A 14,817-nucleotide genomic window follows, 5' to 3' on the forward strand; every position below is an offset into this window, starting at 1 on the left:
AATATCAATGACATAACATCAGCCATGACATTAAGATTACATTACAGTATTAAATTAAACTTTTTATGTAAATAGTAATGCAAGTGTCATGTAAACAAACAACTTGTTAAACTATCTAACGTTTCAGGATGTGAATATATTCCTGTTTTGGAGGGGGGGAGTAGAATCACAATAATGTTTTCATTATTTCAGTCATTTATTTCCTTCTTGTTTGTTAAAGTCCATCTGTCAAGTTTTGATTTCTTAACGCATGTTTTATGCTTGCTCTTCACACATGACAGATCTTAGATCAACAAAGAGTAAAACTAAACACAAAAAATTGAATTGTTTATTCTCCCTCCTATTTACAATGGTGTTTGAACACAAATATATTACATCATTCATGCAGACAGGACAGGATATGAAAAATGAGGAATATAGGTAAAGCATCACTGTAAGCCCCAGTGTGAAAAGAAAGTCAGTATCACTCTGTGGACATTATTTTCCTAGTACAGTTTTCTTTTCTTCTCTGATTATCTACAAAAGTATTTTCATCTGTTGACACCATCATAACTGAACTTTGTCCATAATTATTTAATGTAGCCAGCCGCTTGAAAATAGTTTGGAATTAGCGGCATGTATTTCTGCAAATGTAACATATTCTCATTTATTCAAAAGAAGATATTTTGAAACGCAGGTAAAAAGAAACAAGAACATTTTCAAAAAGGAAGTTGCAGAGAAAACAAACTGGTAATAGTCAAATTTTCACAAAGTCTGAAACAAGAATTCCGAAATGCCTAAAGAATACGTAGACATGGCAACACTGCTATAGGAATATCTATATCCAAATAATATTTGCCTTGAATATGCTTAGCACGCACCATTCATACCTAATGACTCATGCATTCAATAACAAGGAAATGAACTGAATATTGTTTATGAAATGTGATATGACAAGAGTATGAGAAACTTGAAACAACTCATAGTCATGCTTTTACACAGTACTTGTAAAATATTTCATTCATTCTGACACTTGGTACAGAATTGTCCATAAAATATACAAAATATAAACAACAGTCCATTGCGACATTTGAAATGCTATGAGGAGAATGTACAAATGTTTTATCAATTTATATAAGCAACCAGACAAAGAAATAATCATTATTTCTAATCGCATGAAACCAAATGGCAGTAAATGAACACAAGTGTATTAATTTTTAGTGACGATATTTACGATAAGCCTTCTAATGTCTGAACCTAGTTCCAGCTATCCAGCTATCCAATATATAAATTCAAAGGCATTCAACGACCTTTGTTTACTGACATCCCACAGTAATACTAGAGAAGACATTTCCACTGAACAAGCTTTCACAAACTGAAACTTTGTAAACATAAGAATAATAGTGCACATTTGTAATGTGCACACAGCCACACTCAAATGCATGCTCCTCATGCAAACAGGACATGGGTGGTTCTAATTCATAATTTTGTACGTAAAACTCTCACTTAACATACTTCTAACAACTTATTGTAATGTTTGGCTCATACCTGATGTCAGCCAGTCATAGTAGAATAACTGTTACTCCAATGAAGGCATTCTCGATCTAAAAGAAGTGGTTACAGTCCACTGTATAATGAAATCAAACATGCAATAATCATGTCTTAGACTGACTGAGAAAGGTTTTATGCCACTTTTCAGGCATTATCACCACGTGTACACCAGAAATGGTCATGTCTTAAAAATTATCCTAAAAAATAAAGAACAAATAATATACGGCTAATAGCAAATATATCAGCTTCTCATGCACTAGCCCCAATCCTAAAAATGTCATCATAAAAGTACTGGATTCCAGTTCTCTTGAATGCACTCTTTTTGACACCCAAAATGAAGAATTCCCTTAACGCAGAGCCTGAGAAGGAGTTGACGTGTTTATTTATTAATCTTAGTAAGAAACATCCTGTGCATCTGTGACCCTCACTTGGGAAGCTTTCACCAAAATAAGGTGACTCCTGTGCTGGAGGTAGGGCTGTGAGCAAAGGTGTGGATCCTACAGGATGATCTGGTTCTTGTAGCAGCCTTGCAAGTCTTTATGAGGCAGCACTATGGAGTTCAGGACAATCACTTCAGACGGCACCTGTACATTGGAACCTAAACAACAAAAATTCATTCTTCGGTCACTGGCATTTGATCTTCCATGAAAATTCAGCACTTGATTAATGACAAACTTTAAGATGTGTAGAAGTATTCTGCCCTGAGCTCTAATACCACAAATACTGTACAGAAGAATATGTGTTTATTATACAACTGCACCAGTTTTAAGAAAAGACTTCTGAAGCTCAAAAAAGTTATATGATTTCAGTAACATAAACTCAGTTAATCTCTCCTAAAATTTCTACCCTTTATAAGTTTCTTCCAGAAAACAGAGGACACAATCTATTTGCCGAAGTTCTATATTGCTATGGGACAAAAATGACAGATGGTCATTTATGGAGTTAATAACTCGCTTCTTACTGTTTGTTATTTTCATGTAAATATTTTTCAATATACAGTCAAACGCCAATGAGTTGAATGCTGGTGTCTCAAGTATTATGCATAACTCGAAGTACCTGTTGGTCCCAACCACTCTTACTACCATCATAGACATACCTATGTCTCGAATATATCTGTAAGTCTAATTTATTACTTGGTCCCCAGCAGTTTCGTTCATCGAGATTTGACTGTATATCCAGGGGTTCAAATGTATTTTTAAAAGCAACTTGCCACAGCACAAGTGACTTTAGGAAAGTAACTTGTCCTGACCAATTCTCCACTTGTCTTGATTTTTATGACATTACGAAAATGATGATATTATAAGAGAAAAAGGTTAATGTTTAGTGGGCTGTCTTCTGAGAAGTAATAAAGAGCAAAGAAAGATAACTCTACTTTATCATCTTGTGACATTTAATCGCTACATTTTGTGCAGATATGAAGAGAAATCCAGTTTGAAACCATAAGCAAAAATTATCTAGTAGCCCAAGGACAAGGACTCATAAGATACCACTATTTGATTGCCTGAAATGAACACTAACGTGTACCAGGCATTGGGCAATGGGTTTTGTAAACCCCTGATATCTCATTAAACACAAACTGTCTGTTTTACACGCCACCATTTTTTTACCAGCATGTATTCATCTTTAAGACTTGACTAAAGATGCATTCCTCTCCAAATATTTGACAAAAAAATGATCATTGACACCTTCAAAATTAATCATGTAATTAAATAATAATAAATTTTACAGCAATAAAACAGAAGGAATGCTTTAATCCCTACATCACTTGAGAAAATATCAGTCACTCAATTTGTAACTAGACACACAGAACAGCCTCAGCTGCATGTCCGTAACATGATGCTACAGAACATAAATCAGTGGACAGCACTGTCAGCATACTCACCAGTATATTCTACCTCAGAAAGAAAGATAACAAAATTACCAACCTATAACAGTGATAGAAGGGTTCAGCTTGCCATCAACAGTGAACATGGATGGGACCTGTAGTTTGGCAAATGGTTTGTTTGGATTGGGGTCATTGGGAGTTCCTTCAACCCTGCTCCACACCCCTACTGTACTGTGCCATCCCACAATGCTTTGCAGTATACAGCAGTGATTCTGGGAAAGACAACATACAAACTCAGTTACTACTCCAAAAACAGAAATATCAAGTAAACAAACATGTCTATCACCGAAAGACAGGCAAATATATCAAAGCTTAAATTGCATTAGGGATCTTCAATATATTAAGAGAGTGTGTGAGTTCAGTTTTACACCGGAAGAGGCAATATTCCAGCTATATGGTGGCTGTCTGTAAATGATTGAGTCCGGACCAAACAATCCAGTAATCAACAGCAGGAGTACTGATCTGTGCAACTGGGAACAGATGACATGTGTGAACCAAGTCAGCCATGCCTGATCCCCCGATCTTGTTACTTGCCTCTTATGACAAGTACGGGTTACTGAAGGCCAGTATCCTGACCCGGCCCTTCACAAGTATCCACATATTGCTACTGCCACCAAAATCTGCGCTTGAGGCAGCTCCCATTGGACTAGCTAATGCACTGAGAATATTAATCCCCCCATAAAGCTTCCATATTATTTGATTGATTATTAACATTCAGCATATGATGTACATGCAAACATGTTAAAAAAACATGCATTTGAATTCTAGAAACAAACAGACCAGAGAAACTGTTTCATCTTTTTTCACTTTAAACATCTTTGGTTTTTTTTACATGAAAATCATTTACAGAAATATAAAAACAGGGATGCTAAACAAATCATGTACTTTAGTTCATCATTGCTGGATTCTAGTATTTCCAGGTCACGAAGCCCAGTACTATTCAGCATGCAGCGCTACCTTTTCCTGCCCAGAACATACTGGTGAGAATTACACAAGGTCATATGACCTGTGCTAAAGAACCAACCTGTAGAGTGGCACCCTCTAGAATGATGCTCTCCCTTACTCTCACCCCTTCGCCAACAGTAACATTGCGACCTATTGTCACATTTGGACCAAGCTGAAAACAAAACAAAATCAGTATGATTTGTTAGAATTCGGGCTAATATTGTGACCAACTATTTAGTGATGTGAATGGACTTGTACATTTGCTTCTACTAGTCTTAATTTCTGTATTATGAGCATAACTACACCACCACCCTTGGTATAAAGGGGCGGTGGGGTAGCCTAGTGGTTAAAGCGTTCGCTCGTCACGCCGAAGACCCGGGTTCGATTCCCCACATGGGTACAATGTGTGAGGCCCATTTTCTGGTGTCCCCCGCCGTGATATTGCTGGAATATTGCTAAAAACGGCGTAAAACCAAACTCACTCACTCACTCACTTGGTATAAAGGGAAGAATCTATCTTACCACAGCTGTAGGGTGTACCATTGCAGTAGGGTGGATGAAGACGTCTCCTATGACCTTTATCTTGCCTTCTCCATTGGTTGTTAGCCTCTCTGGATGTGTTTTGCGGTAGATGGCCAAGTAGTGACGGTTTGCATATATGGCAGCACTGGGAACAAACCAGGATCTCATTTTGTATATCACATCACTTTTTATACACCCTGCAGCACAATATGATTAATACATCTTCATAAATAAAAGGCAATACATCTGACACATTACATGATTTTCTCATAGCCGTGATGTATACTGGTTATCACATTTCTCGTTATATTGAAAGGAGATGTTACGTTTAGTTGATTACAAGGGCTACTTCACATTTAGTTGTTTGGTAGGTACCAGTAAACTAGCATTTAAGTAATTTAGTTTAGTTTCCACTGCAAACAATATACTATACTATTTGCCTTAGACTGTCCTTTATATTTTCTAAGGCAGTATAAATGGTTGGTCAATGACTAAGAATCAATATGGAGCTACCAAATCTTACCCTGCAGACTTGATCTGACTCCAGAACCTAGTTGTGGGGAAGATAAACAGCTTCCCTGTGCCGGCAAGGGGAACAAAGATGTCCTGTTCCAAGCGAATCACCTCCTTCGATGGCGTGTTGAAGTCAAAACTGGCAAATGGAGAGCCAACATCAGCATTAAGTACCAATTATGCCTACAAATTTGGATTTAAATTAAATCTTCTCATAACCATTACTGCTCTGATTTTCTTAATGATTTACAGATTCTAAAGCAAAAAGGCTATTTAGTTCCAATTAATAACTGACAGACTGTGGCTAAACACACCTGTGCTGACTTTAATGAGTTACACAAAGAAATTTTGTTTCCCAAATTACTGTATGTGAGCTATCTAAATTAATCTGTAGACCTGGGCCTAGATTTTCGAAGCTCTCTTAGCGCTAAGATAGTCGTAAGTTAATGTTAATGTATGGCACTTACGACTACCTTAGCGCTAAGAGAGCTTAAAAAATCTAGGCCCTGGCAACCACTACTGAAATACTCTCTGAACCACACAATGGAAAATAGCACATGTACAGATACAAGACAGACAGGGTTGAGTATACATGGACAAATGACACTAACATGCAACAAAGTGCAAGACATTGCTGCGTCAGATGTCTATTATATTGTTAACCACTTAAATCATTATACTGTTCTTCAGCAGAACCAGCAACAGGAAAATTCCTTAGTTGGTCTATGACAGCTTATATTTCTCAATGATAGCTTAAGAAAATACAGGTGTGTGAAGATCCCTGCTATATTTTAGTTGAAGTCTGTGGATTCCTTGACAATTATTCCTAATTTCAAACATTGCATTTATATATTTTGCATAAAATACATTAGTTGATGAAAGAAATTGCATATTCAAAGTCACCATGGAAGTTGTAAATAATTCAACAGTGGTATAGCTTTACACCATTCACATACATGATCATTAGTTTTAACATGTTTCAAAACAATACACTTAGATTTACACAATCAACAAGAAGTGGTAAGTTCATGGACTGTGCAGATTTAAGAAACAGATCAAGCAGCCAAGTGATTATTATAATCAGGATTGGTGGAAATCAATTGAAAATTGTCAGCATAACAAACGGAAACATGTTAATCTATGGTGCATAAATACTGTTAAAATACATTTTCAGCACCAAATTTGAATAACATCTAAACACTGTTGATGCAGGAAACTGAATTAGTTAAAAATCATTTAGAAAATGATATTGCTCATAATCACAACAAAGTCACAAATTTGCTAACATAGCATCTGTGACCTCTGTCCATTTCCCCCCAAGTTGCATCCTCTAACTGAAGCTGTAAAGAGGTTGATGATAACAAATATATCTACCCACCGGTCATGTGGTCTTCTGTAAGGATAAAGGCCAGTAAAGTCCCTTTAACAATAGTGGCATTCAATCATTACAGTTCTTGCATAAGGCTCTGGTATAGAATCATAAACTCAGTACATTAAGTAGATTAAGAGTATAGAACAGAAAGTCCCATGAAAATGCTTCTCAGATAACCCTTGTTTATAAACTGTTTGGGGTTAATTTAAAGTAGACACCAGTAAATGAAGTAAAGAATTTTCATACAAGCCGAAGATTTGTGTTAATGACAGTATCAAAACTGTGAACAAAACAATGATAGAAAGGTGAAAGAATGCATCTTTTTTATCAATGTTGAAGGCACATGTCATGTATGTTATTAATAATAAAAGTGAATAAGTCACTCATATGCTTACTAGGTAATTACTTATGTAATGAATGCTATATAGAGAGGGCCATCAATATTCATCAGTCTGTCAGCATTTCAGATTCTGGAAACTAGGCAAATTTGTAGTTTTTAACTCCCTGTTTTATTACAGCATGCATTAAATATATGGTGTTCTAGCCATAGTAAAATGAAAGCTACCACCATAAAGAAGATAGATTTAGTATTGAGCAGTAGTTAAAAAGTAGTCACCGTCACGTTAAACAGTTAAAAAGTTATCACTTTCAATAACATTTACATGGAAATTATATGCTCATTCTATGCTTATTTTCAGCTAAAGAAGTTACATGATGGGTAGGAAGAAAGAGACTGTCACACACATTGTCTGTCTTATTGGGGGTACCTAAAACATAACAGATGTATTTGAGAGATTGAGGAAGGTCCATCATATAGTGTATACAGCAAAACAGCAATCTAACTGAACGACACGTTTCACATTGCTACAGCTTATGACAGTCATAGATGTGCAATCTAACAATAGTTAAACATCTGCCATATTCTTGTGAATTCTCCCTGTCATTCAGTAAGCTATTATGTGCAAATGTAAGAAAGAAAAACGTCATCTTTGAACAGTTTCTACATTCATCTGATGAACTCAGTAGTAGCAAAATTACATTTGTTTCACAATTGCCTGGAAACAGCAACAAACACACAAAAGTATGTTTATTTGAATTGCACTATACCATATCCAAGATTGACTTTCATTAATACTGATTGGTTTAGGAATCTCAATAGCAGTGGTCTTGTCTAAAGGACTGCAAACAAACACTTATATCTATTCAGATAGATGAATAATGAGATGCATGACATTCACACAAATGTGAAACAGTACAACCTGATCCACTAATCATAATCGGTAACAGGCAGAGTAAGTGAATTATGTTCTGCAACAGTCAGCAATGTCAAGCCATTTCATCGTCAACATTCCACATTTTCAATGCACAATAACACATTTAACCAGGTCACATACAGAAAGGTTATCACCACATCCTCATAACTCAGCTCTGATGCCAAACATGGGGTTTACAAACCAAATCTGGAAGTTTTACTATAACAAGGGAAAGAAAGGACACAGACCGATATTAACCATAGATCCACCATTAAGATTACACAAGTTTAAGATAAAAACAATTACAGTCCACATCCAACCAACAATGACAACCAATCATACACTGATAACTCTGCATGCTACTCGGTACTACATGTGTGATGATAAATGGTTTATTCTCTGATTTCAGATATTTATCGACATTCAGAACACATCCAACCAACAGTAACAACCAATCATACACTGATAAGACTGCATGCTACTCGGTACTACATGTGTGATGACAAATGGTTTATTCTCTGATTTCAGATATTTATTGACATTCAGAGCACATCCAAATAACAGTAACAACCAATCATCCAACTGCAACACTGACAACACAGCTACATGCTCCCAACAACTACATCTTTGACGATTAACATTTTAATGCATATTTCAGAATATCAACATATTTATCCGCACTCAGATACTTCTACTATAATAGATCCATCAGCACAGTAACAACATATTAATCAGTGAAAGCTCATTATCAGGAAAACATGCCTCCACTAAGAATATTTCAACAAACCCCCTCAGGGTTAGACATAAACATTCAAAGGAGAACTGTAGATGCTTCATGCAAACACTGGGGTGACAGAGGGGCATGCATTTGCAGGCAGTGTACATACCTACAGAAATCTGTATAACTAGAAGGAAACATTGGGCTTATAAGTATGTACCATACAGCCATCTGCTTTATGTCTTATGACTAAACTGTGCCAAAAGTGTAAAGCTGACAACGGCTGATTAAAACATACTTCAACCTCAGCAAAGGTAAATATGGGTTCCTCTCTGACTGTGTTTCAGGTATATTCCAACATGCCTGTTTAGCAATACTGGACACCCCGTAATTGATATATGTTATAAATTTTTTTATAGTTTTTAAAACAATCATTGGATTCTATGATGCCTAAAGGACACAAATCTGCACATCAAATTACAGTCTTAAATGACTGGGAAATCTGTGCAACCAACATAAAAAAATGAAACCATCCTTTTGAGGTCACATGAGGTGAATCAGGTGGTAGCCTAATCTAGATGACATGCTTTTGAGACTCAGATGTAAACCTCTTCCAACAGGTTGTTCTTTTTTCACCTCCATTTGGGAGGACTGAGCATTTAAAAACCACCAATATGAAACTCAGATTCTCATTTAAGAATACTCCCTTTTAGGTGTAGATGATACAAAAAAAAAAAGATTAAGACTGTTAAGATTCTACAATAAAATAATTATTTTGTTATTTCTATTTCTATTTGGCGCAGGCTGTTTATTTTTCTTATTGAGTCAGATATATGACTCTGAATACTTGTTAATTGGAAACCAAGATGCTGATTGGTTTAACAGAAGTTCACCTGATGCACCTCCTGTCATATCTTCCTTAGAGTGGTATCATGAAGTATAAGTCCTGATCATTTAAGGAAATTGGCTGTGGTGCTATGGGGAAATTACTTGACATTTCCCATGTAATAATTTCACAGTACTAAGCTTATGAGTGAGAGAACAAGGCATTTATTCAAACATGATCATAAAAAGAATGACACAGTAAAGTGCAAATAGTAAAATTCCTGGAGAAAATCATCACCAAACAGTTTTGTATTCAAATAAAAGCATGCACCATTCTCCAATTGGAGCAAACACATTTCGTTTTCAATGAAAAGACAAATATTGTCTTTTATGAAGCACTGCCAACATAAAAATGCAATGTATCTTAACAGTACCACGGCCTGGCCTAGCTACAGGTCTTCATCACATTTAAGTGAGTGAGTGGGTTTAGTTTCATGCCACACTCAACAGTGCTGCAGCTATAAGGCACCGGCTGTAAATAATCAAATCTGAACCAGACAATCCAGTGATCAGCAGGAGCATCAATCTGTGCAATTGTGAAACAATGACATGTGACAACCAAGTCAGCGAGCATGACAACTCGATCCTGTTAGTTGCCGCTTACAACAAGTATAGGCGCCTTTTATGGCAAGCATGGGTTGCTAAAGGCCTATTCTACCCTAGACCTTCACAGGACTCACTTTGAAGAGGCTAAATCAAAATACATTTGATACTGTTAAAATGCATTGCATTAAATGGCATTTTATGACGCTCTTTCCATTATATCCCTAGTGTCCCTCATATCTAGTAATAAACCTTTAGTCATTTTTCAAAAGCGTGTCATCATTCAAAAGCTTCAATAACAGTTCTGGAAAAATATCAACAACATACGATGAACATACAAGATAAACTCTGAAATAGACAGCAAAGAACTGTTGCCTCTTATATATAAACATCATCTTCAGGACAGGAGACAACCAAAGTAAGCGCATTGTGCTGTCATTTAACCACAAAAAAATTCATTATCACTATTAATTATCCTGTAAGCATCGTTTTCATATGAAGCCAAATCTGATATTCAAGCAAACTTCACAGCACTCCAGTTCATTATTCCTGTGAATATTAGTTCTTGTACTAAACTAACACAGTAACACGCTTGACTATCTAGTCAGTGTACTTGTTATTTGAAAGCCTACCTAACATTTCTGGAAAAATATAAGCAACATAATATCAATATACATGCCATTAAACATGGATACTTACTTGTAATTTTCTTCCAGATTCTTTTTAAATGAAACTTCCAGGTTTTCAAAGATACTTGGAGAGAAGAGGTAAACTCCACAATTGATTGTTGTGCTGACAAATGTACTGGGTTTCTCCACATAATGAAGGACCTGTAAAACACAGAGCAACCAGCTGGATGAAGGGTCAAGGACAAATATCACCATGCAGCAATAAAATGGCTTGTTACTGGCTGGCTGCTAGGCTGACATCTTGTCTCTCAAATGAACATATTTTACAGAAAATAAACTTGTTCATTAAAAACAATCCTAAAACATACTGAAAAAGAACCCAGGGACATTCTTCATTTTCAGAAATCTTGACTTGCCACATATCCTAGACTTGCATCAGCTTTCTTGCATATATTAGTTTCAGGGTCTGTATGACAGACTTGCTGCCTGGGTCATTTTTGAGTCACAAGCTCAAACATGGCATCATTTCACTTAAATGTAGCACATTTGGGGGTGAGTGAGTGAGTTTAGTTTTACACTGCACTCAGCAATATTCTAGTGATCAACAACATGAGCACTGATCTGCACAATTGCAACTCAATGATATGTGTCAACCAAGTCAGCAAGCCTGACCATCTGACCCCCTTAGTCGCCCCTTATGACTAGCATGGGTTACTGAAGGCCAACATTCTAACCCATACTTTCAAGTGTGGTGGCATGTTTAGACTACTTTGCAGAGTTTGCTTGAATGAACAAACTTTTGCTACACTCAGGTTAGTCACATGTTAAGCATCTGTAAAGATTTTTCTGTTTGTTTATTTGCTACACTCAGGTTAGTCACATGTTAAGCAGGTCTTTAATCGTTTACATATTCTACTCCAACTGTAAAGATTTTTCTGTTTGTTTATTTGCTACACTCAGGTTAGTCACATGTTAAGCAGGTCTTTAATCGTTTACATATTCTACTCCAACTGTAAAGATTTTTCTGTTTGTTTATTTGCTACACTCAGGTTAGTCACATGTTAAGCAGGTCTTTAATCGTTTACATATTCTACTCCAACTGTAAAGATTTTTATGTTTGTTTATTTGTTTGCTAAACCATGAGGATATTATTTTAAAGCTGTTAAGTAATTCAGTTACCAGTATTTTATCACATGATAGCTTCAACCCCTGCAAGGTAGGATATATCCTAGTATAAGTGACATTGGTACATGGCAAGCTACTACTGCACAATGTATCATGCTTTTGTAATCTGAGCCTTGAATCTGAAAGCCTGCCATTTACAAAGCATGTATTATGAGTAGAACAAACAAATGTTAAACACTAAGACTGTTTGGTTTGAATGGGGCCTGACTAACATATCCTCTACTAATTTCAATATGAAAACACAGTTTGAGCAGTGTGATATTTTACCTCATGTGTTGATTTATCATCCACTATACAGCCATATTCCAATGATTGTTGTCGGGTAGCCTGTAATATCAAACAAATGCATTAACAAAACAATCAACACTAAGTACAAATCCATAAACTGACCATATACTGACACAACAATAATTCAGTTGGTATGGGTTAACAGATTAATTCTCTTCCTTTTCAATACATGCAACCATGCAAATCTGAAAACACATAATACATACCTACTAAAGCGGAAACAAAATATTTCACTTTGTTTCCATTTTAACAATCAATAACCCAGTTTTAAGACAGAAACTTCAATAATCACTTTGAGAGTTTCAGTGGAAGAGAACTGGGGGCACTTGATATGTTTTATGCACTTGCAAGTGGTCCCCTAAAAACAACCACCCTTAAATTATTTCACTAGCTCCCCTTGAATACAAAGATATTATAAATTGCTACTAGAGAAAGACATCATGTCCAACAACATCATTGCTTTTCTAAGAAAGTGTAATCCCAAATATAACAAATGCAACAATGTAATAGACATCACATTTTCTGACCTACTTTTGATTGGGAGTGTGTGAGTGTGTTTAATTTTATACCACACTCAGCAATCCAGTGATCAACAGCATGAACATCAATCAGCGCAACTGAGAAATGATGACATGTGTCAACCAAGTCAGTGAGCCTGACCACCTAATCTGTTAGTCGCCTCTCATGACAAGCACAGTCGCTATTTGTGGCAAGCATGGGTTGCTGAAGTACTATTTTACCACTGGCCTTCATGGGTCCCTCCTTTGGATTAGATCAGTGGGGGATAGACGGGTAAAAATGCACTTGTCAGTCACCCCTGCAACCCCACCAGCCTTTAATATCAGTAGTCATAATACGCGGCATTATGAATTTTAAGCTCATGTGATTGTTTTCTTACTTCAACCATAGCAAAAACAAAACAGTATATCAAAACCCAGTATGTACCATGGATAGTAAGCTATGTGTGAGTAAAGAAACAGTTTAAGTCTGTGTACTAGAATCAGTTTAAGTTTTAGTTAAGCAGCACTCATCAGGCAACATTATGTCTAGATCACACAATCATGTGATCATTAGAATAATAAACTGACATATGGTGGCATCCCAGGAAAGATTTAAATACCTTAAAAGGATACAGACCGAACAATCCATATGTACATATCAGCTGGCATTACATGTGACACCAGAATTACTTTGGGCAAGCCTACCTCTGTAGCTAGGATTGTCCCATAGGAACCTGCAGGGGTGGACCTGTGGAACTCTACCATTTCGGTCAGAGGGAAGTCTCCGCACACATCTGCATTCATCACGAAGAAACTCTCTGGGTTGCCTGTGAGAATCTGGTCCCGGAAGTGATAGATTCCTCCTGCAGTGCCTAGACCAGTATATTCCTGGAGATACCTGTCAGAAAACTCATATATACTTGATGAACTTTGGTGCAATGAAGTCACCATTTCCTACGAAAGAAATGGCAATGCTGATGAGATGGTGAATTCATTCAAACACACAATTTCAGTGCTGGCTAATAGGAAGTGAGTAAGTTTAGTTTTATGCCACTTTTAGCAATACTCCACCAATATCATTGCAGGGGACACCAGAAATGGGCTTCACACAATATATCCGTGTGGAGAATTGAACCCTGGTTACCCACTAGGCTACTCCACCGTCCTTGCTGACAAATAAATCTTTAATAGAACCACATATTATTCATATGAAGTAAAAACTGTTTCACTCAGCTGACAACCGATATACACTAGTGTAACCTGGATTTGTGGATATAACAGAGGTTCAGTGGAATTGATACATTAAATGCATGACTTCATTTTGTATATGCACTGATTATCTTAATCATTCATTCCGCAAACTGAAAATGCCAAATATTCCACTGGTGAAAGAAACGTTTGTGTACGGAAGCCATTTGCAATCATCACTCATTCATGTGACCACAAAATGTGATGTTACCGTGTTTTGTGGATTACTAAGCTGGTTACTTTATATCACTATGTACAAAAGCTCATTGCAGTACGTACTGACACCAAGGAAAGCAGACTACAAGGAGCGTGACTGTTGGAGCTAACGGTATCTTCTTTACTTGACATTTTGAGAAAATATAATTTGACAATGGTGGTATTAGTGATCTGGGGCTATTTATGCCAGTGTTGGAAAAATATATTTAGTGTACTTGCGTGTAAAGCCAGAGATTCGGAACTTTTTTGTCAGGGAAGTGTTGCATTGTATGTACATCAAAAACACTGCTTCACGGCGTCAGTTGAAACTTAATTTACGAGTTGGCATAATAATATCAGAGATCCATGAATCAAGGTTATCCATGAATTTGGGTTACAGCTCTGTATGTTACGAATAACAGAACAGGCACTAATATTTTCACACATAATTGTAAAGGCACAATGTCACACATTTTAGACAACACTTTGGCTTACATTTTTGGAGGCATATGCACTCACTTCAGTTTCCCACTGATGCAATAAAAGATATATTATCCCCTACGACTTGCCTGAAATCGATACTTGAAACTTCAAGGGAAACAGCTT

The 14,817-nt window shown here is 36.5% G+C and overlaps 1 protein-coding gene across 2 annotated transcripts in view; it reads right to left on the reverse strand.

Moving 5' to 3' along the window:
• Positions 1 to 314: 314 nt before the first annotated feature.
• LOC137297648 (mannose-1-phosphate guanyltransferase alpha-A-like) overlaps positions 315 to 14,817 on the reverse strand; it is a 510,132-nt gene continuing 495,629 nt past the window's right edge. Inside the window, exons 5-13 of one of the 2 annotated variants that reach the window (XM_067829549.1) lie at positions 13,474 to 13,666; positions 12,248 to 12,307; positions 10,866 to 10,996; positions 8,908 to 8,925; positions 5,406 to 5,534; positions 4,883 to 5,027; positions 4,440 to 4,532; positions 3,456 to 3,627; positions 315 to 2,128 (exon numbers count right to left, since the gene is read on the reverse strand). In XM_067829549.1, coding sequence (XP_067685650.1) covers positions 2,028 to 2,128; positions 3,456 to 3,627; positions 4,440 to 4,532; positions 4,883 to 5,027; positions 5,406 to 5,534; positions 8,908 to 8,925; positions 10,866 to 10,996; positions 12,248 to 12,307; positions 13,474 to 13,666 — 1,042 coding nt within the window. In that variant the 3' untranslated portion in view covers positions 315 to 2,027. The remainder of the gene's footprint in view (positions 2,129 to 3,455; positions 3,628 to 4,439; positions 4,533 to 4,882; positions 5,028 to 5,405; positions 5,535 to 8,907; positions 8,926 to 10,865; positions 10,997 to 12,247; positions 12,308 to 13,473; positions 13,667 to 14,817) is intronic. The other variant, XM_067829550.1, reaches the window with a different exon arrangement.

Source organism: Haliotis asinina, chromosome 10 (genome assembly GCF_037392515.1).
Source record: "Haliotis asinina isolate JCU_RB_2024 chromosome 10, JCU_Hal_asi_v2, whole genome shotgun sequence".
Lineage (NCBI taxonomy): Eukaryota > Metazoa > Mollusca > Gastropoda > Lepetellida > Haliotidae > Haliotis > Haliotis asinina.